This window comes from Acomys minous (assembly GCF_964271855.1).
Source record: "Acomys minous genome assembly, chromosome: 12".
Classification (NCBI taxonomy): Eukaryota; Metazoa; Chordata; class Mammalia; order Rodentia; family Muridae; genus Acomys; species Acomys minous.
Window position 1 is genome coordinate 80,313,688 of NC_140493.1, and position 25,138 is coordinate 80,338,825.

A 25,138-nucleotide genomic window follows, 5' to 3' on the forward strand; every position below is an offset into this window, starting at 1 on the left:
ACGCCTTTAATCTCAGCACTTGGGAGGCAGAGGCAGGCAGATTGCTGTGAGTTCCAGGCCAGCCTGGTCTACAAAGGACAGCCAAAGCTACACAGAGAGACCTTGTCTCAAAAAACCAAAAATAAAATAAAAATAAAGATGAATAATAATTATACATATATTAATATTTATCTGTTGAGGGATTCTATATTGCTTCCACTTTTGTAGGCTATTGTTGCTCTGATATGTTCTATAACCCCATCCATCGTAAGTTGAAGATTTACTAAAATATATTTGATACACTTAACATTCAGAATTTTCAGAGTTTAATAGTAGGGCATTATACCATATCGGATGCTGGGAACTGGGGCTCACTGTTGCTGCCCCAGCATCTCAAGAGTAAGGAGCTAAGGAACAGATAAAGTTTCAATATATGGTTTATACTGAATGCATATCACTTTTACATCATTGTAAAGTTGAAAGATTATATAAAGGACTGTATTCCAGGGGACCTTTTCTCCACCTAAATGAGACGTTAGAGCTTTAGTTGGTTTGTTTGTTTGTTTGGTTTGTTTTTCGAGACAGAGTTTCTCTGTGTAGCCTTGGCTGTCCTGGATTCACTTTGTAGACCAGGCTGGCCTCCAACTCACAGAGATCCACCTGCCTCTGTCTCCCAAGTGCGGACCTTTAGTTGTTATAGTAACTTAATCTTGAAATTAAGTAGATAATTAAATGTTTCTTTTGAGCATTTATGTGACTGGACATTTTCTCACTATTAACACTGCGCTGCCCTGGAGTAGATTCAAATCTGAAACATTATATGTTTGAATTATTTCCATAGGATAAAGTGCAAAAGTGTTTACATCACCTATAGTGAGGGCAATGGTTTTCAGTACTTCTGAAATTTTATTATTGGGAAAAATTTAAATGCCTTCTACTCTTTTTAAAATATATTTATTATTTTGTATACAGTGTTCTGACTGTATGCACACCTGTAGGCCAGAAGAGGACATAGGGTTACATTATAGATGGTTGTGAGCCACCATGTGCTTGCTGGGAATTGAACTCAGGACCTTTGGAAGAGCAGTCAGTGCTCTTAACCTCTGAGCCATCTCTCCATCCCCTGACTTGCACTGTTAAGGTTGCATATGATGTGGATTCCAGTTTGTTGTTTAAACTTTTTGGTGTTTTAGTTTAGTTTTGTTTTTTTTTCAAGACAGGGTTTCCTTTTGTAGCCCTGGCTGTCCTAGAACTCACTGTATAGACAAGGCTGGCCTTGAACTTAGAGATCTGCCTGTCTCTGCCTCCCAAGTGCTGGGATTAAAGATGTGCACCACCATTCCCTGCCTACACTTTTTCTTATACATAAAGAATGCCCTAAGTAAACACTGCCTTAGGAAAGCAAAGCAAGGTCTGTATACAGAATGTGTTTGAGGACACAGTGGTAACTTGGTTTTATAATGTTATTGCTTTCAGAATACACAGTACATTAATTTTTCATATACTAAGCACAAACTTGGGTTTTGGCACCTAGATTTTCCTATTCCACATACCAGTTAATGCCACTCTCTTTGTTGGCTGTATAAAGTGGGGGCTTGGCTGGCAAGCAAGAGTCTTTGGGGAGTGTAACTTCACGTGCTCTCCCGCTCCATTTCCCATTTCTTACTGGACGCTCTGACGAGCAGCCATGGTCTGCTGTTCTTACACTAAAAGCTGTAATCAACTCTATATTATAATGGCGTTCTCTGGGGCCATATCTTTTTTTTATTCCTCCAACAAATTTATATTAGAAAACATTTTCAACAATTCAGAATATTTAAACAGTAGAGTCATACTACTGAAATATCAGAAAAGTAAGGATAGTCCTTGCATTGGCTTATTTGTAATGAAGCATTGCTTTTCAGTGCAATGTTCAAACAAAAACCTGCAGTTGTTGACTGGGTCTTTTCTGCCACTAGAGGGCTAGGTTTTCCTTAGTAATAACTGGAGGGAAAAGTCTTTTTCCCCAGTTTTGACACCCCTGAAGATCCTCCAGAGTTAGCCATTGGAGGCACTCTGTTTCCCAGTATATTTATTCTCCCAGTACAAAATGAGTCCATTCTAGAACCTCCAGCCTTGTTACTACTGGCAAATTTCTTGTTATCTCTAAGTTTCAGTGTACTTATTTTTTAAAGTAATGTTCATATGATTGTCATTTGATAGCGATACTTACGAAGCATCCACCACTGTGTCTGAAGCATGGTAGGCGTTCAATATGTATCATCTTTGTTTTGCCCAAAGGCGTGATGATGTACGTAACTGATTTTCATTCATTCTAGAGAGTCATTCTCTGGAAAAGAGCTCAGTCTATTAAGACTGGATCTGTAAGTATAACTGTTTCATGGTATCTTAACCATAATGAAAATATATTATTGAGTTTTTTCCCTAGCACTAGATAAAATTCTTTTTATTAAAATGTTGACTGATGATAGTTACTGATTGCTGTCATTACTATTCTAAGTGTTTTGTGCATGCAGCTCATTATGTTGTTCCTTGAAACAGCCATACTAGGTAGGTTCTGTTATTATCCCTGTTTTAATAGAATGTAAACATTAAGACTTGAAGTAGTTAACCATATTGAGATTTATAAAATACTGAATTATGGAGCCAGCTACAAAACCACGAAGGACAAATCTAGGATTTACATTCTTAACCACTTGTCTAAATGGTAAAAAAAATATATATATATTTTTGAATGTTTTTCTACTAGACACATTGTTTAATGGTAGATTGGAGAGTAAATTTAGTTGTACTTCTAAAGCATTTCTTTCTCCAAATAGTTGTTAAAATGATTATTTAGGAACTACCAATATAATTTGCTGCTTTTATTGAAATGGAATTATTTTGAATAAGAAAAAAACCATTTGGTTAGAAAAGTAACAATATGCTTAAGTACTAAATAATCATTTCCTGGCTAGGGATCTAGCATGGTTGGTGTAGAGTTCCCCAGCAGTGCATAACCTAGGTGTGGTAGCTAGCTCATGCCTGTAATTTCAGGGCTTAAAACTGGAGACAGGAGGTTCATGAATTCATGGTTATCTTCAGATGCAGCCTGGGCTGCATGAGACTCTATCTCAAAACAGCAAAAAAGAAATAGACATAACCTTTTAAAATTTTTCTGCAGCCAGGTTTTTTGGTACACACATTTATAAACCTAGCTCAAGAGAGAGAGGGAGAGCTAAGAGGGATCACACGAGCTCAAGGCCGGTCAGGGATGGACATCAAGATCATGTCTCAAAAAGCAATAAATAAAATAATTAAAGTTTATTATATGGACTTTTTTTTGTTGTTTTGTTTTTTTTGAGACAGGGTTTCTCTGTGTAGCCTTGGCTGTCCTGGACTCACTTTGCAGACCAGGCTGGCCTCGAACTCACAGCGATCTGTCTGCCTCTGCCTCCCAATGTTGGGATTAAAGGTGTGCACTACCACCACCCGTGGACATGTTTTTTAAAAGCAATTGAAAGCACCCAAGTTTGAGCGTGTGTGTGTGTGTGTGTGTGTGTGTGTGTGTGTGTGTGTGTGTGTGTGTGTGCACACATGCAGGATGCTCTGTGAATGCTATATTTTACGTGGCTGATGACTTGCTTGTGTTTAAATCTGTTCCAGCTGTGCTACAGTGCTGTTCTCCTTCCACCCACATGGATGCCCTAAGTAGCTGTGTCACTCCTACTGCCTCCTCCTACGCACACTGTAACTACTTCCAGGTAAGACTCTTGCACACACTGTCCTTTGCAATACTATGAATCTGGCAGATTTTCAGAGTAGAAGCCAGAGATAAGCTGGGTTTTATGACCTTAGTTCTCTGAGTTCTAAGAGAAAGAGTTGATGTGAATATTGAGTGTTCTCAGGTAGCATGCTCCAATAAAGGTGTCATTAGCTTTTCATGCAGTCTTTTTGTTTCTGGGTTTTGTTTTTTTGAGACAGGGTCTTGCTATACAACAAAGCTAGTCTTGAGCTGATGATCCTTATGTCTCTGCCTTAATGCTGGACCACAAGTGTGTATACCACCAAGCCCAACTCATGTGTGGCCTTTAACTTTAAATTACTGGGCTAGGGATGTAGGCTAGAGAACACTTGCTTTGCATGCACAGGGCACTGGGTTCATTCCCTAGTACTGAAAAAAATTATGAAAAATTAAAATTCTTTCTTTAGTCACACCTCATTCCAGTTCAGTAGTTTTGTAGTTGGCTAGTAGCCATGAACAGCAGAGAAATGCAGTCTTTACATCACCGCTGAAAACCGTTTTGTACTGTACTTTTCAGGGTAAGATGAGTACCAGAAAACTGAGAGTATTTATGCAAATTGAGAGCATTAACTCCTAGGCCCCTTAGTATGCATGCTGTTAACACTGTGCTTCATATATATATATTTTTTAGGCAAGGTTTCTCTGTGTAGCCATAGCTGTCCTGGACTTACTTTGTAGACCAGGGTGACTTTGAACTCACAGAGATCCACCTGCCTCTGCCTCTGGAGTACTGGGATTAAAGACGTGCGCCACCATGGACAGCTTGCTTCAAATATCTTATCAGTATTTCTTAGGGGAAAAAAAACTGCCTTTATTTAAATGGTTTATATTGATGTTTTTAGAATAAGAACAGGCACTTAGGAGGCAGAGGCAAACAGATCTCTGAGTTCAAGGCCAGCCCGGTCTACATATGGAGTCCAGGACAGCCAGGGCTATTACACAGAAAAACCTTGTCTCAAGAAAGGAAGAGAGAGAGAGAGAGAAAGGAAAGAAAGGAGATTGTATGCTATGCAGTTAGTGCTATAATTCTTAGAGTGGAATTGTATGTTTGTCAAATGATAATGTGGGGTGTGTGTGTGTGTGTGTGTGTGTGTGTGTGTGTGTGTGTGTGTGTAGTACTAGGAATTGAACCCAGGACCTCACATGTTAAGCAAACACTACCACCAGCCCAAGATAATATTTTGGTAGTGGCATTAGGGTACTCCAAAAGACATCCCTTTTTATTTTTATTTTTATCTTATAGAAAACATGGAAAGTAGATAATCAGTTACTGTTTGAATAATACAGAATCCCATAAAGGTGACATAGCCTTTTCTTTTCTTTTCCTTCTTTCTTTTTTTAGACAAGGTCTCCTTCTATAGTCTCTGTTTTCCTGGAACTCTCTATGTAGCCCAGGCTCTCAATTCATGAAAATCCTTCAGCCTCTTGCATGCTGGGATTACAGATGTCATCAATCACATTTGGCTGAGTTGGCTATTGTTTATGACCAGTGTCATCAGACATGACCCCTTCAGTCTGTCTTCCCTAAAGGGACACACTGAGTCCACACTAGATGTTCTTGTTTGTAAAATTACTCTTTTTTTCTACACAAAACTAGAAATATACTGAGAACATTTATATCTTTTGTTGAAATTTTAAATGTATTGTCTGAACATTTGTATAAACTCTTCTTCCTGTAAGCAATGACAATACATGTTAGCCTTAGGAAAATGGAAATAAGTATACATAAAATTTAAAAATGGGAAAACACAAAGCATCTCAGATTCCATTGATTTTTCAATATTATAAGCACCAAATATATTGTAGTGGCACATGTCTTTAATCCCAGCACTCAGGAGGCAGAGTTCAAAGCCAGCCTAGTCTACAAAGTGGGCTACACAGAGAAACCCTGTCTCAGAAAAAAAAAATCTATGTGATAAATTTAGTGGTGCTGTTATCAACAGTGAATGAAAGGTCAGTCTGGGACTGGCCAGTAAGATGTCTCAGCAAGTAAAGGTGCTTACCACTGAGCTAGACAACATAAATTCATTCCCCAGGGTCGACATGGTGGAAGGAGACAAAACCAGACTACTGCAAGTTGTCCTTCAACCTCTGTCTGCACACACTGAGGGCACTGGAGCGTATGTGTGCGCGCGCGCGCGCACACACACACACACACACACACACACACACACAGAGTAAATAAAAACATCTGGGGGAAAAAAGGCCATCTTTTGCCATTGTTAAAAGCAGAAGTCAGACAAACCTAAGCTCTGTCAGTTATTTCAGCATCAATTTTTAGCTGGGCATGGTTGGTTACACATCCCTGTAATTCCAACACCCAGTAGAGGCAGGCTGGAGGTTTCAGGCTTGAGAGCAGCATGAGCTACATAGTGAGTTCTAGGCTGACTTGGGCTATGTATCTTGTCTCTACACAAAGTACAAAGGTAAGTTTTATCATGTTAAAATGGAAATCAGTGGGCTGAGGGTGTAGCTCAGTCGGCAGAGTCCTTGCCTGGGATGCATGAAGCCTTGGGTTTGATTCTCAAGGACCTTATAAACATTGTGCAAGTCACATGACTATAATCTCAGTACAGATAAAAGTAGGAAGGTCAGAAGTCCAAGGCCATCCTCAGTCTGTAGAGTTTGAGGCCAGCCTTGGATGCCTAAGTTCCTTTCTCAAAGAGGGGGGAAAAAAGCACACAATAAAAATGAATTGAGATTCACAGGGCTTTTGTGAGGATTGCATGTGTATTAAGCACTTAGCATATGGTTGGCACATAGTTAAGAACTCAAATGGTGATGCTCACTATAATAGCTTGGTGCTTGAGTTTACATTATTGACTCTAAACATCAACACCATCCTTGTAGCATGTTCAACAATATCAACTCTTCCTATGTCTTATTTAATTACAGCTCTTTAGTATTTTTTTGCTTATAATCTGAAATAATAAGGTGCATACTGAATGTCTACTCTAGTTAAATAATTATTTATAAGAACATATTTTTTAAACTTTTTTTGAAACAGGTACTATCTATGTAGCCCTGGCTGTCCTGAAACTTAGTATGTAGATCAGGCTGGCTCAACCTTGCAGTGATCCTCTTGCCTCTGCTTCCCAAATGCTGGGATTAGAGGTATGCTCCATCACACTTTGCTATGAGGATATATCTTAGAGATATAAGTCTTAAAAATAACAACTACTTTGGTCTAATGCTTTATTCTAAAGCAACCCCAGGAACCAAAGAGCATTTGACATTCCATCCACTTGTCCCCAGGTCATTTGGAACAGAGTATTAGTCACTCCCTCTCCACCCTACCCCCCAGTATATAGAAGAATTTATGAATATTCTTTATTTAAAATCTCCTTAAAAAGTGTGATAAATAAAAGTGACATTTTGTCAGCTTTCATGGGGGATTGTAGTATATAGTCCTGTTGTAGCAAATAGGGGTTTGGGCACTATAGCCTTTTAACTTCGTTCCATTACTCAGCTCAACTTGGTTGAGGTATGGTAGATATTAAGTAAGTTATTAATAACACGTTTGATGCTACCACTTCCGAAAGGCAAATTAGCCTTCTGGTGTTGTTTCTTTTTGTGATGTTGGTAATTGAATTTAGGGCCTGAGTGTGCTAGGCGTCGCTCTGCCATTGAGCTACATTCCTGGCTTCACTTCCGGCTTTCGTAGTGAGCTCAACTTTATTGTATTTAGCGTTCATGAACTTAAGTGTTACTACTTTCCTCCTTAATTTTTACTTGCTTTTCTATTCAAACAGTACTATTTTCTCTTTTCCCAGAATCCTCCAATGCAATCCTCCTATCCAGTTGAATTTCTGCCTTCTAATTGGCCTTGCAGTGCTACTGATGAAAATAAAAAGACAGAAGTCAATCTAGAGGCTGTCTTTCAAATAGTGGATGAGCTGCACTCCTCCCCTAAACTGGAGATGGTCAAGGTGGAGCCTGTTGAGAGTCAGTGTCCATCGTCTCAGTCTAACAGAGGACAGCATGTCCTACCTAACTCGAACAACAGCAACCCATCTTCCACGAGCCAGGCTAGCCAGCTGGAGCCACTCACTCCCGTAGGCTCAGATATTACATCTTTTGTGGTTGGAACAGAACAAGCAATTACCTGCTCTCTACCACAGTCACCTGAGTACATCTATACCATCCACACAGCTCAACCTTTGGAAAATAACACAATGCAGGAATCTGCAACCATCCAACAAACTCATGTCAAACTGAAGGAGCAGCTAAATCATAATCCGTCTCCATCTTCAGTAGTATTTGTACAGGAAGGGCTACCATTCAGCACACAGCAGGTAAGGGTACGGAAAAGCACACTAAGCTGAAGATGTCAGTAAAGAGTTTGTGTAGATGTTATTTGGGTTCATTTGCATTTAATGTCAGTTCATTGTGGTTCCCAAAGGGACCACGTCCTAATGGTTAAGCAAAAAAGACTCAGAAGAAGTTACTTTAATCCTAGTCATCCTCCAACTCTGGTATAGTGTGAAATGAACCTCTAGAGAGGCAACCCAGATTAATTGACTAGGGTCTAAATACTATTTTAGCCTGGTGGCACATGCCTATACCCTAGCACTTAAGAGGTGGAAACAGGAGGATTGCTGGGAGTTTGAGGACAGGCTGAGCTATATGAGTGAATTCAAGGCCAGCATGGGCTATATAGATAGACCTTGTTTCAAAATATTTGGAAAAGAAAACAAATTTCCATGATTGGGTATCCCTTGAGCTTTGTTTCTTATCTTAATTTGGATACACTAAAGATAAGCCCATCTGATACAATCTCACTACCTAGATGAGTGGGTTACTTGATATATATGATGGCTTTCTTAGCTATTTGCAGAGGGAGGAAAGTTAGGTTGTAAGTCATTTTTTAAGGTTTTATTTGTTTTATGTTATGTGTGAATGTTCTGCTTGTGTATGTGTGTGTTTGATGCCCTTGGAAGTTAGAGGAGGACACCAGCCCCTCTGGATCTGGAGTTCTGGATGGTTGTGACCACCGTGAGGGTGCTGGGAACTGAGCCTGGGTGCTATGTAAGAGCAGCAGTGCTCCTAACAGCTGAGCCATCTCTCTAGCCCCAGTTTCTTACTTTTTAAAATAACATCACAAAACTCTATTAATGATTTTACTGGGTTCAGATTTCTTATTAATCTTGCTTTCTAATCAATTAAACAAAAATTAAGTAATCAAAAGTACATCCAAAGTAACCCAGCCCTGGAGGTGCTGAGGTGGAAGGTGTGCTACAGTTCCAGGCCAGCCTGGATGACAGTGTGATACTCAATTAAAGAAGATAAGGAAATCTATGTATATAGAGAGAGTCAGGATAGGCATGTAGTCCATGCTGGCCTGGAATTCACATTTTAGCCAAGAATGACTTGGACCCTGGATCCTCCGCCTCCTCGCCTCTAGATGCTGGAAGAATAGACGTGTGTCATCGTACCCAATTCATTTTGTTTGTTTAGATAGGGTCTTGTTATATGTCGCTCTTTTTTAGAATATCTAAATGCACATAATATTCACATATAAACACTTTTGTTTTCTTTTCTCCCTTTTCTCTTATTTTTTGGGTGTGTGTGTGTGGTGGTGGTGGGGTAGTGGTAGTCCTAACTTTGCCCATTCTGGCTAAGCTATTGTATTTAGATATACTAAAAGATATGTCCAGCTAATATAATTTCACTACCTAGGCACCCATGGTACCACTGGGTTATACCCGCATCCTAAATGTGTTTAGATTTTCTATGAGTTCATTGTCCTTTTTGAGACTATTAAAATATGTATCAAGTGATATAATTTCAGTAAAGATAATCTCGTTTAAAGTATCCCTGTAAAAATTAAAGTATGTGGTATCTTTGTAGTTATATGTGGGCTACTGGATTGCATGTCTTAAATTGCATACATACAATGTTCCCTTTAATATACTTGACTATCATAGCTCTTTCTGAAAGCAGAATTTTAACTGTTAGCATTATTTTATAATATATATTTTAAATAAACTTATAAAGAACAGCATGCACAAATGTGTTCACTTGACAAAGGGTTTTAACATTCCAAAGGCAATTTAGAACAAAAGAAACTCTAAATGAGGATGGATAAAGATTCTATAGAGAATGAAGCATAAACAATTTTGATACCATCTTTAGTACAGAATATAAAATTAGAAAATAAACCGGGCATGGTGGCACATGCCTGTAACCCCAGCACTCAGGGAGGGAGAAACAGGAGGATCGCTGTGAGTTTGAGGTCAGCCTGGTCTACAAAGTGAGTCCAGGACAGCCAAGGCTTCACAGAGAAACCCTGTCTCAGAAAAAAAAATTAGAAAAATAATGTCCAGTCCTCATTGATAGTATCCAGCAGGACCATGCCTTTCTGTGACCACCTCAGTGCCACCAATAACACACACTAACGTGAGAGGACAGTGGGCTTCAGCAATTATGCTTAAAATGTCTTACTAGTGTAAGTCATAAAAAAGCACCCATCCTCATGGTAAATCTTCCATCGTTCATTAGTAATTAATTTAGATTCATGTGCATTTCAATGGCTTGAATATGTGGAAATGTACTCCTTATGCTGGAATATTTAGATAAGTCAACACAATCAAGAGTGATACCCTTCATAAGCGGGGAAAACGTTTGCGGGATCCTGTTCCTGTAATAGAACTTCTCTGATAACATAGATTAACTTTTAGTAGATATCTGAGGTAAATATCAGAATAAAAATGCATTTAATATTTTAGGTGGATAGCAGTATAAAATGCCAGACCAATCCCCCGGAGAATATCTTGCCTTCAGAACAAATGGGATTCCTTATTTCAGAAATGGGGTCTGCTAGCAAGCCCAGTAAAGACACAGGCGTATCCACTCCAGCCAGATACAGAGAGCGAAGAAGCAACTCGCAAGGAAAGTCCCCTGGTAAGGATGAAATCGTGTTAAGCTCTAGAATTTATAGCTCTAAACTGCTAGAAACTTAACCTCGGTATATAATTCATATATGAATGGTGATTTTTATGGATCTTCATTATTTACAATTGTATGATGTCTCTTGTGTTGCTGTTTTATATAATTGTAGTTGAAACTAGTTTTCTTTGTTACCTTTGTAATGTATGCAATAGTTGTTTTCCTAACAGTGCATGTAAGACTTTGAGGTTTCAGGCTGGAGAGGTGGCTCAGAGGATAAGAGCACTCACTGTCTGTTCTAGAGTCCTGAGGTCAATTCCCAGCAACCACAGGGTGCCATACAACCATCTATAGTGTGATCTGATGCCCTCTTCTGGCCTGCAGGTGTATATGCAGGCAGAGCACTGTATACATAATAATAAATCTTTAAAAAAAAAATAAAAAAGAAGAGGTTTAGGGGGACTGGGGAGATGGCTCAGCAAGTAAAAGTTCTTGCTGCTTAAGTATGAGGACCCAAGGTCAACCCTCCATTGACATGTTAAAAAGCCAGGCACATCTGCACGGTCCTCTAGCCCTAGTGCTGACTGCTGGGGCGTTCTGCCACCGGCCTAGTTCCAGGCTCTCAGAGAGACACTGTCTCAAGGGAATAAGATGGAGAGTGCTGGAGAAGGACACCTGAAGTCTTCTGGCCTCCATGTGAATGCACATGCTGTCACCCCCACACCTCTACATATTTAAAATAAATAAATGAAACATGAGCCTTCAAAAATACTGAACATATTAAAGAAAAGTAAAGAATTTTAGAATAACTTAGAACAGATAAGAAGAAGGGTAATGTAATAATCATCTTCTGATGCTAAAGATGTTATTCATTTTATTAGCAGACAACAGGATAAGTCTTTAAATTGTGATCCAAGAAGATTTGATGACATCAAAGATATTAACTTAAGCACACTATAAATACGCTTTCAAGTGTGAACTTTCATGAGTGGCGTTGGTTCTGTGTGTGGCTACAGGAGTTTAGTTATCTACTGGATGTCGGGGCATTTGTACATGGTTCTTCCTTTTGAGACGGGACTATCCCAGGCTGTCAGCCTTGTTAATATGCAGACACATAGTACCTTAGCCAGCTTTGGTTCCCTCCTGGTAGCAAATGGAGTAAAATTGTATTTTTTAAATGGTTTTTCAAGACAGGCCTTCTCTATGTAGCCTTGGCTGTCCTGAAACTCACTATGTAGACCAGGCTGGTCTTGAACTCACAGAGATCTGCCTGCCTCTACTTTCCTGAGTGCTAGGACTAAAGGCATGCACCTCCACCTCCTGCCTTGAGTACAATTATATTTTTTTAATCCACAAATTTTTCTGATATCCAAATCCTTGTATTCTCCACATATTGTATTCTGCATGTCACTGGATTCTGCGGTGAACATTTTTTTCGTGTCTTTCTTTTTAGACAGGATGTTGCTATATAGTCTCAGTGACCTGGAGCTCACCACGTAGCCCAGTCTGGCTGAGTTCATAATCTTCTTGTCTCCTGAGTGCTGAGATTGTGGACGTGTGCCGCTACTCCCTACTCACAGTGGCTAATGTAATATTCTCAAAGTAGCCAGCCATGGGGGCTCACTCCTGTAATATCAGCACTTGGGATGATGAAACAGGGCAACTGCTGCTATTCTAGATGAAGGCCAGCCTGTGCTGAAGAGTGAAACCCAGCTTCAACACAGAATGCACAGCTAGGGAATATAAGTTATGGTAGAGCACTTGTCTAGACTAAATGATAGCACGGGGGTGGGGGTGGTGGTGTGGAGGGGAACCCTTAAGTTAAACGTAGTTCACATGCCTACAATACAGGAACATTAATTCATCAAAGTAGTCATGAAGCTGTATTTTTAAATATTAAGAACTTCTTTGATAATTTCTCAAAAAAAAAATATAATGAGGGTAGTGCTCAGGGTCTGCCATGGTGGCACACAATATTCCCAACAACTGGGACGTGGAGGCGTTGCGAGTTTGATGCCAGCCTGGCCACAAGTGAGTCCCTCTTCCCAAAGCCCTGAAAGCAAACAAAGATGGTGTCAGACTGAAGCTCTTTCTCCAAAGTATTTTTAGACTAATTCTGTCTTGTAAGTTTGCACAGTCATGTTTAGTTGAGGATATTTCTCAGTCAAGATCAAGATGTCTCATCCTTGAAGACAGGTAAAGCAGTAGCATTATCCTGGAAGTCCATACCACAGAGAGCAGGGCAGGAACTCATGTTTGTGCAAATTTGATGGAAGTACTGATTGTTTGTTTGTTTGTTTGTTTGTTTGTTGTTTTAAGGATTAGGGAACTACCGTACCTGGTTTTCTTGTGCAGGGTCTTAACTTGGTTATTTTCCTTTATAGTCTCTTTTGAAGTGGTTATCAGAAAGGATAAAGAACCTAGTTATTCAAATAAACAAAAATTTAAATTTGTTTTAACAATGAGATACCTGTTAAATCATAGATTTTAGGCTATATATGCTTTTTCCTTCCACACGTGCCTTTTTCCAAATCAGTACTTAGTTTACTGTCATTTTGAGACCGGATCTCACTATGTAGCCCTGGATGGCCTGGAACTTACTATGTAGAAGAGGCTGGTTTGAACTTACAGAGATCCACCTGCCTCTGGCTCTCAAGTGTTAGGATTGTAGGTTTGACTTTGTTAGATTAAAAAGGAAAAGGTATCATACTGGGTTGCATAAGGCCATTTTCATGCAAGTACTTTGAACCTATCTCCTCATACCCTGCTACCTTCTCCTCTCTCTCTCTCTCTCTCTCTCTCTCTCTCTCTCTCTCTCTCTCTTCTCTTCTCTCTCTCTCCTCTCTCTCTCCTCCTCTCTCTCTCTCTCTCTCTCTCTCTCTCTCTCTCTCTCTCTCTCTCTCTCCCTCCACTCCTCTCTGTGTAGCCCTGGCTGTCCAAGGATTGCTTCCCACAATCAGTTGTTCTCGGCATTCTGACCGGTTGTGGTCTCCTGAAATGGTGTCTATTACAAAGAGCAGCTCCTTTGTGAAGGTTGGGAGCTACACTTTGTGGATCTAAGGATAAGTATTTAGAATGCAATTAGGTATTATGCTGGTTTAGTAAGTAACAGCAGTGGGTTCTCCTCTTAGAATCCAAGATCTCATTAGTCTTGAGAAATTGGCCAGGTTTCCGGTATCAGACATAATTTCCTTCCTAAAGAGCAGGCCTTAAATCCAATTAGACAGCTCTTGGTGACTGCCAAGATATGAGCGCCACCATCGCATCTTCAGGTATGTCTTGCTGGTCACTGTTCATGGGCTTCAGGGCTGGGTAGGACTACTGGTTGCTTTCCGCCCCCTCCCCCGCTTGGCAGCTTACATTAGCACTTTCTGGGACCATGAAGGTTCGTCCTCGGGGAAGAGGTTTACAGGTCAGATCCAGCTCAGATCCTCCAAGTCCTGTTTCCTAAGTGCCTGGTATCTTCAGTAATAAGGGCCTTACCTTCAGCATCTGGGAGGCAACCAAAGGCAACAGAAAGAGGCTGCATTATTTACTGTTTGGGGAATCTTTTGGACTCTCCTGACAAACAGCTTTAATGGGGTTTCTCTGCCTGGCACTGACTTCTTTCTTAACTCCTTCTCCAATTAATCCCCTTTTCCCCTGGACAGTTTCAATTCTCCTTTCATGTTATCTATACATAGTGATTTTATGTATCTATATAAAATCTAGGATTCACAAATGAGAGAAAAATGATATTTGTCTTTCTGATACTGCCTTAATTTGTTTAGTACAATTCTCTCCAGTTGCATCTGTTATCCTGTAAACAACAATAACCTCATTCTATTTCGGGGGCAGTTAAGGATTGAACCTAGAGCATTCTGCATACCGACTTTGCACACTGCCACAGCTGCCACCATGCCCTAATTTTGCTCTTTTTTATAGATGAAAAATTCTTTTATGAATATAAATCATATTTTCTTTATTTGTTTTTCAGTTGGTATACTACCAGTCTAGTTTTTGTTGTCTGCCTCACACTAGAATAGTTCTAAAGGCTTGCAGGTTACTGTAGGGGCTGAGAAGTCACATACTTTGGAGAACAGGTTTACTAATTCTCTGACATTTTAATCTTTTTAAAAGAATTGCCACATATGCATTTGTACATAGTAATGGGTTTCATAATCTTAAAAAAAAAAAAAAACCTGCGTTCTCACCTTTGCTCATTCCTGTTGTGAGTTAGAGCAACCAGAGATCTCATTTAGATGATTTTAATCATGAACAGGGTTTGCTGTCTGTGTTGCTCCTTCTCTCCCTTCAGCCTAACACTGAGGTCATGTGAGACAGGGTATTGGATTGGAAGGTAACACCCTTATTTGGACTTGACTGGGTTATTTCTCTAAGTAATTTTTTTTTTTTACTTTTTAAAACCTTGTAATGCTCTTTATTGACATTTGTTCATGAATAAAGGGATTATTAAAGTAAGTGCTTGATCTAAGAAAAAGGTATTTGACAAAATTAGGATGCCCTTTCTAAGACTTTATTTTTAAAATTTAGAATTTTATTTTATGTGTTTGGGTGTTTTGCCTGTATGTGCATCTGTGTACCACCATGTAGTTGCTTGGAATTGAACCCTGGTCTTCTGAAGAGCAGCCAGTGTTCTCAATCACTGAGCCATCTAAGACTTTATTTTAAGTTATGTGCTAAATTACGTGCATATGTGGAGGTCTTTGTGTGAATTTGTAAACATGAGTGCAGTGCCAATGAAGAACAGAAGAGGGCATTGGATTTACTTGAATTGGTGGGTGTCAGCCACTTTACTTATGTCCTTTACTCCTAGCCGTATGCTCTGGGGCTTTAATCCCAGCACTTGGGAGGCAGAGGCAGGTGGATCGCTGTGAGTTGGAGGCCAGCCTGGTCTACAAAGAGAGTCTAGGACAGCCAAGGCTACACAGAGAAACCCTGTCTCAAAAAACCAGCAAAACAAAGCAAACAGTTGGTAGAATGCTTACCTAGCATGCATGAAGCCCTAGAGAATTGACCTCCAGCACTGTCCACAGCAGGCATGGTGTGGTGGGTGTATGATTCCAGCACATCAGAAGTAGATAAGGCAGGAGCAGCAGGAGCTCAGCTAAACAACACTCAGCTTGGGCTAAATGAGACCCTGCTGCAATAAGAAAGAAGCAAAGAAAGAAACAAAGAAACAAAGAAAGGAGGAAAGAAAGAAGGAAAGAGATCCCTTGTCTCTGCTTGCAAAGCATCTCTTCTAGGGATTTGCTAAATGCAAGAAATAGCTCAACACAGCTTGAATCTTGTTAGCCTTTTCCTCTGTGGTTGTATGTTCATTTTTTGTGTGGTTTATTTTCTAGGGCCTTACAGGTAGTGATTTTATCAGATACTTGGTGTGGTTAGATTTTCCATTGCTGTGATAAACACCATGGCCAAAAGCAGCTGGAAAGTAAGGGCTTATTTCACTTGACAGTTGTAGTTCATCATAAAAGGAGGGCAGGGCAGGAACTCAGCAGCGACCATAGAGGAACGCTGCTGACTAGCTGGCCCCTTTGGTTTGCTCAGCCTGTTTTCTCACACCATGCAAACCATCTGCCCAGGGGTGGCCCCACCTGCAGTGACCTGGGCCCTTCCACCTCAGTCACTCATTTCAGAGATGTTCTACAGACCTCCCGCCACGCAGTCTGACGGAGGCATTTCTCAGTGTTCCTCTTCCCAGACGACTCTAGCTCGTGTCAGGTTGAAAGAAAACTAAGGAGGACCATGCAGCGTTCATAACATTCATAGCACTGCCTACTAGCTAGCGTTGCCAGTGTGTTAGGTGCATTTTGTCTGGGGCACTGGGTACGTAGTTCAAGTACACATATCCTATGCTTATGTTCTTACCAGTGAACTAACTAGACCTCCATTCACATATTTTAATTTGGATTGTATCAGTACCCTACTTCTAGATTCTAAATTCCATATTAGGATATAAATTAAACTACAGTAATAATATAAATAATAAGGATCATAACACACAAAATAGAAACAACGCTTGGAGTCCTAGCTCAGTGGTATAGCCCTTGGCTAGCATGAACGAGACTCTGGGTTTAATCCTTAACACTCCAAAACAGACAGACAAAGTAGGGGGTGAACAAGTTTTCCTCTGGATCAGCGTGAGGACAAGCTGGCTGGAGCTGATGTGGCGGTTAAGTGTTTTCTGCCTTCAGATGTTGCTGAGCAGCTGACTGCCAGAACAGTGCTGAAGCTTGCGGGCCTGAGTTCAGATGCCTCGGACCCATGTGAAAATCTGTGCACAACAGAATATTCTTGTCATCCAGTGCTGGAGAAGCAGAGACAGGAGGATCATTTTACCCAAACCAGTGAGCTCCAGGTTTAGTGGGAGACCCTATCTCCAAAAATGAGATGGAAAATAATAATAAAGGAAAACATCAGCTGATGACCTGGCCTCTGCAGTACGCATACACATGTACACATACACACCACAGAGACGTCTTCCATGTCAGCAAGCTGCTAGAGTATTCCCTTATTGTATTAACATAATTATTACAGTATGGTCATAGTTTTCTTAAGCTAGAGCTTAGTCACAGAGGATCGAGTTCTATAGCTTCAGTGGAGCTGAAAAACACAGCTGTGGGGAGCCTGCCTGTTTAAAAGAATAACATGGAACGCAGACATGTTGTCTCGTGCCTGTAATCCTACGACACAGGAAGGAAAAGCAGAAGGATCAAGAGTTCAAGGCCAGTCTAGGATACATGGACAAAAATAAATAAACGAAAACAACATGGGATAAAGGGAAAGGAATCAATACTAAGAGACAAGTAGAAGTCCCTGTCATGCTGCCTAAGAGAGAACATTTAGAATACGAAACTACCAATCTTCCTATTTACAATAGATAAAAACCTCTAAAACTTATCAAGAAAAGACAACACAAAAAATAAGGTTAATAATGGGGCTGACAATTGTATCTAGCTGGAAAAGAGCCTGCCCAGCACGCAGAAAGCCCTGGGTCAATCCTCAGCACCACATAAACCGGGCATTATGGCACATGCTTACCCTAGCACTCAGGACATGGAAGGATCAGAAGGTCAAGGTCATCCTCAGTTACGCAATGAGTCAGGGCCAGGTGGGGATACATGAGACTTTGCCTCAAAAAGTTGTATATACACTCAAAACATAGAAAAGGATGTTCAGGGCTGGGGATATTGACAGAAGTCCAAGGCCACGTCTCTGACTCAGGGAAGGAAAGATGTTTAACTTCTCTCTGTTCACTAGAGAAATGCAATATAAATTTGTATATAAATTTCTGTATTTTTTCTTTTGTTTTTTTGAGACAGGGGTTCTCTGTGTTGCCTTGACTGTCCTGGAACTTGCTCTCTAGACCAGGATGACCTTGAAATCACAGATATCTGCCTGCCTCTGCCTTTCAAGCGCTGTGTTTAGAGGTGTGCTCCACCATGCGCAGCAATTTCTGTACTTTTTAAGACAGGGTCTCACTGTGTAGCCTAGACTGCCCTAGAACTAGGTAACCCAGGCTGGCCTTAAATTTGTGGCATTTCTTCTTCCTTGGCCTACCCAGTGCTAAGATTACAGGTATGAGCCACAACATCTTGTTCTATAGCTTTGCTTTTTTAAATATATATTTTAAATTTGTGTATTTTGCCTGCATGGATGTCTGTACACTGTGTATACGCAGTGCTCACACAAGCCAGAAGATGGTATTAGCTTCCCCTGGAACTGGAGTCAGAGCCAGTTGTGAGCCACCGTGTGGGTGCTGGGAATTGAGCCCTGGGTCTGCTGATACATAAAATATGCTGGTTACCTCCGAGAAGATAGAATTGAAGGGCATAAGAATATTTTTAAATTGTCAGTTTGAGTGTGTGTGTGCACACACATGCATTCACACACACCCACAAACATGCTTGTATGTAATTATGCGGTAATTTTAATTTATATTTTCTATGGTCTTATTATATACTTTAATTTTTTCACTTATATGTGCCTAGGTGTGTATGCCATAGCATGTATGTGAAAGTCAGAGAACAATTTGTGGAAGACAGGTTTCTCCTTCCATAACCTGAGCCAATTTGTTGGCTTATATTTTTCTATATAATTTTGAAACTGGACAGAAAAATATTTTAAATATAGAAAGAGGGGCTGTAAAAATGGGTCAGTGGTTAAAGCACTTCCTGCTCTCCCAGAGGACTTTAGTTCAGTTCCCAGCATCCTCACAAGCCAGGTAATAACCTCCAGTAACTCCAAGTTCTAGGGAGCCTGATGCCCTCTGACCTCCAAGCGCACACCTCACACACACAAACATACATGCAAATATTTATTTATTTATTTCTCTGTGTAGTTCTGGCTGTCCTGGAACTCACTCTAGACCCGCTGGCCTCAAACTCACAGCGATCTGCCAGCCTCTGCCTCCTGAGTCCTGGGAGTGCACCACACCACCTGACTAAAGGAATCTTTTTTTCAAAATGGAATAATTATAAGCTTGGTGGCGCAGCCCTACAATTCAAGCAATTTAGGGGGCTAAGACAGAAGAAACAAAAGTTCAAGATCTGCTTGTGCACCAAGTTCAAGGGCAGCTTAGAAACCTTGTGAGTCTTTGTCTCAAAAAATTAATAACAACAAGGGCTAGAGACACTATATAAAGGCCTAGGTGCAATCCCAAGTACTTAAAATAAATCTGCCAGTAAAATCAGTAATTTAAATCTCACATATTAAACTGAGTCTTAGGGTTTAGATATTATTGACTCAAGTTTATCCTTTACCAAAAGTTCCTTTTCAAGATCTCTGAGACTCTCTAAGTCTCACAGTGGCTTTTTCCACTGTGTCTCTGCTTAATTTCAGACTTGTCCCTAGCTTGCTTCCCAGGGCTATCTGTCCAGCCATGCTCTTAGATGCAGAACCTAGGTCCCTTTCTTTGATGACTCTCCTCTAAGGCTTTCCTTCTAGGCATTTGAATACATAGCTTACTTCCTGCAAATTGGGAGAGATAGAAAAGAATTTGAAGTGGAGTGACAGCCCTCTCTCCTAGTCATTTATTTTATATTTTGTTTTCTTCTGAAACAGGGTTTCTCTATGTAGCCCTGGATGTCCTGGAAATCAACTATGTAGATCACAGAGATCCTCCTGCCTCTGCCTCCTGAGTATTGGGCTTAAACCCATGCACCACCACATGTGTATTTCTTTATTTCAGTCTTGAGGAAGTAGAGTTTCATGCAGCCCAATCTAGCCTATAGCTCCTTCTGTAGCTAAAGATTACCTTAAACTCTTTCTCAAGCTTACATTTTTAAAAATGTGTGTGTGTATGTGTGTCTGTGTGTGTGTGTCTGTGTGTGGTGTGTGTATGTATGTGTGTGTGTGTGTATGTGTGTGTGTGTGCATGTGTGTATGTATGTGTGTGTGTGTATGTATGTGTGTGTGTGTGTATGTGTGTGTATGTATGTGTGTGTGTGTGCGTGTGTGTGTGTGTGTGTGTGTGCATGTGTGTGTGCACGCACGCGCGCTGTGTATGCACACTGATGCAGATGCCTGCTGAAGTCAGAGGCATAGAATGCCCTGGGAGCTAGAATCACAGGCCGTTGTGAGCTTCCCAGTGTGGCTGCTGAAATTGAATTCAGGGTCTCTGGAAAAGCAGTTCGCACTCTGACCATCTTGCCAGCCACCTGCTTGCTGGAACTCATTGCCATGCCTGGCTCTCTCTCTCCCCCCCCCCCCTCTCTCTCTCTGTCTCTGTCTCCCTCTCTCTCTGTCTCTCTCTCTGTCTCTCTCTCTCTGTCTCTCTCTCTCTGTCTCTCTCTGTCTCTCTCTCTCTCTGTCTCTCTCTCTCTCTGAACACGTATCTTTTTTTTTTTAAAGATTTATTTATTATGTTTACAGTGTTTTGTCTGCATGTCAGAAGAGGACATCAGATCTCATTATAGATGGTTGTGGGCCACCATGTGGTTGCTGGGAATTGAACTCAGGACCTTTGGAAGAGCAGCCAGGGCTCTAACCTCTAAGCCGTCTCTCCAGCCCCCATCTCTCTTTTTAAAAGGCCTTAGGTCATCTTATTTATCATTAGTCATTATATCCTTCTGCTATGTTACATTTTCTTTGCAGTATCATCTGACCTTCTCTGGTCTTTTTCTACACTTTCCTTTGGCCAAGATCCTATTCTCCTATTTTCTGGTGTCCTTGAAGCCTCATCTCTTCTAACTTAAACAACCACCAGGCTGCTCCTCACAGAGACTCACTCCCCAGTAGGACCTCTGGTACCTACCTACTGTAAAGTATTTTCCTCCCTTCCAGGGTATATTATGGTTATAACTGCAAATGATAAGTAATTAGTGCCTTAGCTATCTGTTTTAACTCTTCCCGTTGGCTTTGCCTAAGTCGAGCCATATCACCTGCTTAATGGACGTAAAACTGTCTTACTTAATTAGCTTTGATTTCCTGCAGTGGAAAGGATGAACACCATTGTGATACCTAATCACAATTTTATTTTATCAGGGGAGAGGAGCAAATGATTTATAATTAAGCTAGGACATCTCTGCTGAAAAGTTAAATTTTATAATTAAAGTGCAATCAGAAGTATAATATATGAAGTTGCAGATTTTTCTTCTCTGAGGGAATTAGCCTACCACCGTGTCTACTTAGACATGAGTACAGAGCCAGTGTGATGGCTCATGTTTGTAATCCCAGAACTTGGGTAGAAGCAGTAGGACGAAGAATTCAAGGAGAAAAGTCAGATAGGCAGTGAGTTCAAGGCCAACTTAATCAAAAATAAATAAATAAATAAATAAATAAATAAATAAATAAATAACTGGCCTAGCATGGTACATGATAGCAATAGCATTTTAACAATATTTTATTTTATTATTTATTTTTTGGTTTTTCGAGACAGGGTTTCTCTGTGTAGCCCTGGCTATCCTAGACTCTCTTTATAGACCAGGCTGGCCTCGAACTTAGAGAGATCTGTCTGCTTCTGCCTCCCGAGTGCTGGGATTACAGATGTGTGCTACCATGCCCAGCTCTATTATTTTTATAGTAGTTGTCTTTGTTGCTTTTCTACTGCTGTGATGAAACATTATGAGCAAAAGCAACTTGGGGAGGAAAGGGTTGATTCAGCTTACACATCCATCACAGTTTATCATGAAAGGAAGTCAGGACAGGAACTCAAGCAGGGCAGGAACCTGGAGGCAGGAGCTGATGCAGAGGCCATGGAGGGATGCTGCTTACTCTCTTAGTCATCATGGCTTGCTCAGCCTGCTTTCTTATAGCACCCAGAACCACCAGCCCATGGATGGCACCACCCACAATGGGCTGGGTCCTTCCCCATCAATCACTAAGAAAACGCTACAGAAAAAGGCTTGCCTGTCTACAGTCCTGTGTGTCAAACTGACAAAGAACTAACCAGGACAGCAGTTATTAATATACTAATTACCACTAATTGGATTTAATTTATTTTAAATCATACTTTTTTTGCATATAACAATATTTTATTTTAGAACATATGATCTCATGTGTCTTAGCTTGGCCTCAGTCTTGGAAGACACTTCTGATGCTATTGCCTCTACCTCCAAGCACTAGGATTACAAGTACACGCCACCATGTCCAGTCTGTTCAGTGCTGGCATGGAAGCCAAGGCTTTGTGAGTGCCAGACATGTAGTCTGCCACTGTTTCACAGCAACTCATAGGAGGGAAACTCCAGTATCTTCCCGCCAATACATGTCAACCTCCCTTCAGTGTGCTCCTTCCAGCTGCTCACAGTCCACCTTGTCCTATGTTACAGGGAACGGCCAATCCTTGTGTCTAGAATCCCACTCCTTGTGTATACTCAGACATTGCACCTGTCTTTCCCTCTTACGCTCTTTAGTAATCACATTTTATCCTTTATATTAGATCAACAAACATGCCATTGCAGGTCATACATCAGAAAAACTCCTTTCAGACAGGTGTGGCACAAGCTTGTAGTTCCAGCTAACACAGAGGCTGGAGAACATAGGTTTTGTAATTCTGCTTGGTTAAAACTTCCCTTTTCCATTTCTGATGGCTGTCACATTACCAAATGCAGGAGGTAGTCCTCAGCCCCCGTTTTTTTGGACCTGAGCATTTGGACAGATTGTTCCAACCTTAATGAAATACTTTTGTCTAGCTTCTGAACGCACTCTTTGCTGGCTCTCTTTCAAAACCCCTAGCCACTTTCTATACTTAACTTAGAGGTGATGCTGACCTTTGTCATTGCTTTTATCATCTTCATAGTGGTGGCTTCTAAATCTGCCTGAAGTTTCAATCTTCTCTGAACTTCAGACTTATATTTCCTATTTTCTACTCTATATCTTTAGATTTATTTATTTATTTATTTATTTATTTTGGTTTTTTGAGACAGGGTTTCTCTGTGTAATAACCCTGGCTGTCCTGGATTCACTTTGTAGACCAGGCTGGCCTCAAATTCAGAGAGATCCACCTGCCTCTGCTTCCCAAGTGCTGGCATTACAGGCATGTGCCACCAAGCCTGGCGGATTTATTTGTTTATTATTTATGTGTGTGTTTGTGCTAGCATGTGTTTTTGTACACTGCACGAGTGTGGGTGCCCACGGAGGCCAAAGAGGGTGATAGAGTCTCTAGAACTGGGATTATAGGCAGTTGGTAGCTGCCTGATGTTGGTTCAGGGACCCAAACCCAGGTCCTCATCAAAAGCAGTATTGCTCGTAACTGCTGAGCCATTTCTCCAGCTTCCCCATTCTATATCTCTGGATATGTCCCAAACTTAACATAGTCTATATTCTCTCCAATTTTACATATCTATAAAGAGTGCCATGCAGTTTTCTAGTCATACAAAAGTCTTGAAGTCTCTGCTGATTCCTTTCTCTCTTGTACATCAAGACCGTTAGTAAATCCTGTCGATTCAGTATGGATTCACATATAGAATCTGGCTGTTTCTCACCACCCTCACAAGTGGTCACTCCAGCCCAAGACTCTGCATCTCTTGTCTAGGTGATTTCAGTGGCTTCTTCACTGCTCCCCCTGCTCCCTGTGATAACAGCAGTCAATGCTCCTGTGGGGATCTGAGTAGAAATGGCCCCATAGACTTGTGTGTTTGAATGCATGGCCATAGGGAATGTCACTGTTAAGAGGTGTGGCCTTGTTGGAAGAAGTGTGTCACTACGGGCTTGGAGGTCTTATATATGTTCAAGCTATGTATACCCAGCGTGGCACACCATCTCCTGCTGCTGCCTGAGGGTCAAGATGTAGAGCTCTTAGCTCCTTCAGCTCCATGTCTGCCTGCACACTGCCATGCTTCCCACCATGATGATAATGGACTAAGCCTTTGAAACTGTAAGGCAGCCCCAGTGAAATGTTTTCTTTATAAGAGTTGCTGTGGTCATGGTGTCTCTTCACAGCAACAAAATCCAAACTAAGGCAGTCATCATAAAACCCTAGCCAGGGCGGGGCTATAGCTCAGTGTAGAGCACTCGCCTGGCCTGTGCAGGGCCCTGCATTCAGTTCCCAGTCGAGAAGAAGATTGTAATTCCTGCTCTTGTTCACATTTCTCTAGTAGTTTTCCATTACATTTTAAATAAAGCCTAAAAGAAAATCCTCAATGTGTGCCGTAAGATTTTGAATGGTTTATCTTCTGGCAAATGTTGCGATGTCATCTCCTACCACCTTCAGCATCTATTCCAGCCCCAACAGCGTCTGCGCCAGGCTCTGGGCACATCAAGTATATTCCTATCTCCATACTTGCTCTCTCTGCATGGAATGCTCTTGTACGGATTGTCACATGGTGTATCCCTTCATTTCACTCAGCTGTCTGCTCAGAAAAAGCTCCTGATTATATCTCTTCTTTTATTCTTTGGTTTTCTTTTATGGTTCTTAGCTGTATTTAAAATTTTCTATTATTTTCTCTATGTCTAGAAAGCTAATTTTAAAAAAAGAAAGAAAAAAATGAAAAAAACCAGGTTGTGATGGCACACACCTTTAATCCCAGCACTTGGGAGGCAGAGGCAGGTGGATCCCTGTGAGTTCGAGGCCAGCCTGGTCTACAAAGTGAGTCCAGGACAGGTAGGGCTAAACCCTGCCTAAAAAAAAAAGAAAAAAAATAGAAAGAAAGAAAGCTAAAAAGAAAAAGAAAAAGAAAGGTCTTTTTTCCCCACTATCCTCAGGATCTAGAACATTGTTTGCGACATACCATGCTTTCTGAGTGAATAAATGAATGAATTGTGCTTTCTCCCCATCTTTTAGAGCCTATACACTATATCTTATATAGTACATATATTTTAAAAAATTAACTATATATTATTACATATCAAGGAATATGTTCATATTGTTTTGCTATCATCACCACCATCTATCTCCCAAACTCTGCATCTTGCAGAACTGACTGATGCTCTATGTCCCAGCCCTGTCAACCACCAGTCTACTTATTTTGTAAAAACAGGTTTTTACATTCCTTTCTCTTTTTTTGTACAGAATGGGGTGTGGGGGTTGGTTCTCTTTCCACTATG

At 40.8% G+C, this 25,138-nt stretch overlaps 1 protein-coding gene across 1 annotated transcript in view; it reads left to right on the forward strand.

Annotated features, from left to right (window-relative positions):
* HSF5 (heat shock transcription factor 5) overlaps window positions 1–25,138 on the forward strand; it is a 45,286-nt gene that overhangs the window by 14,148 nt on the left and 6,000 nt on the right. The window contains exons 3-5 of the mRNA XM_084748300.1: window positions 3,625–3,722; window positions 7,537–8,058; window positions 10,492–10,666. Coding sequence (XP_084604426.1) covers window positions 3,625–3,722; window positions 7,537–8,058; window positions 10,492–10,666 — 795 coding nt within the window. The remainder of the gene's footprint in view (window positions 1–3,624; window positions 3,723–7,536; window positions 8,059–10,491; window positions 10,667–25,138) is intronic.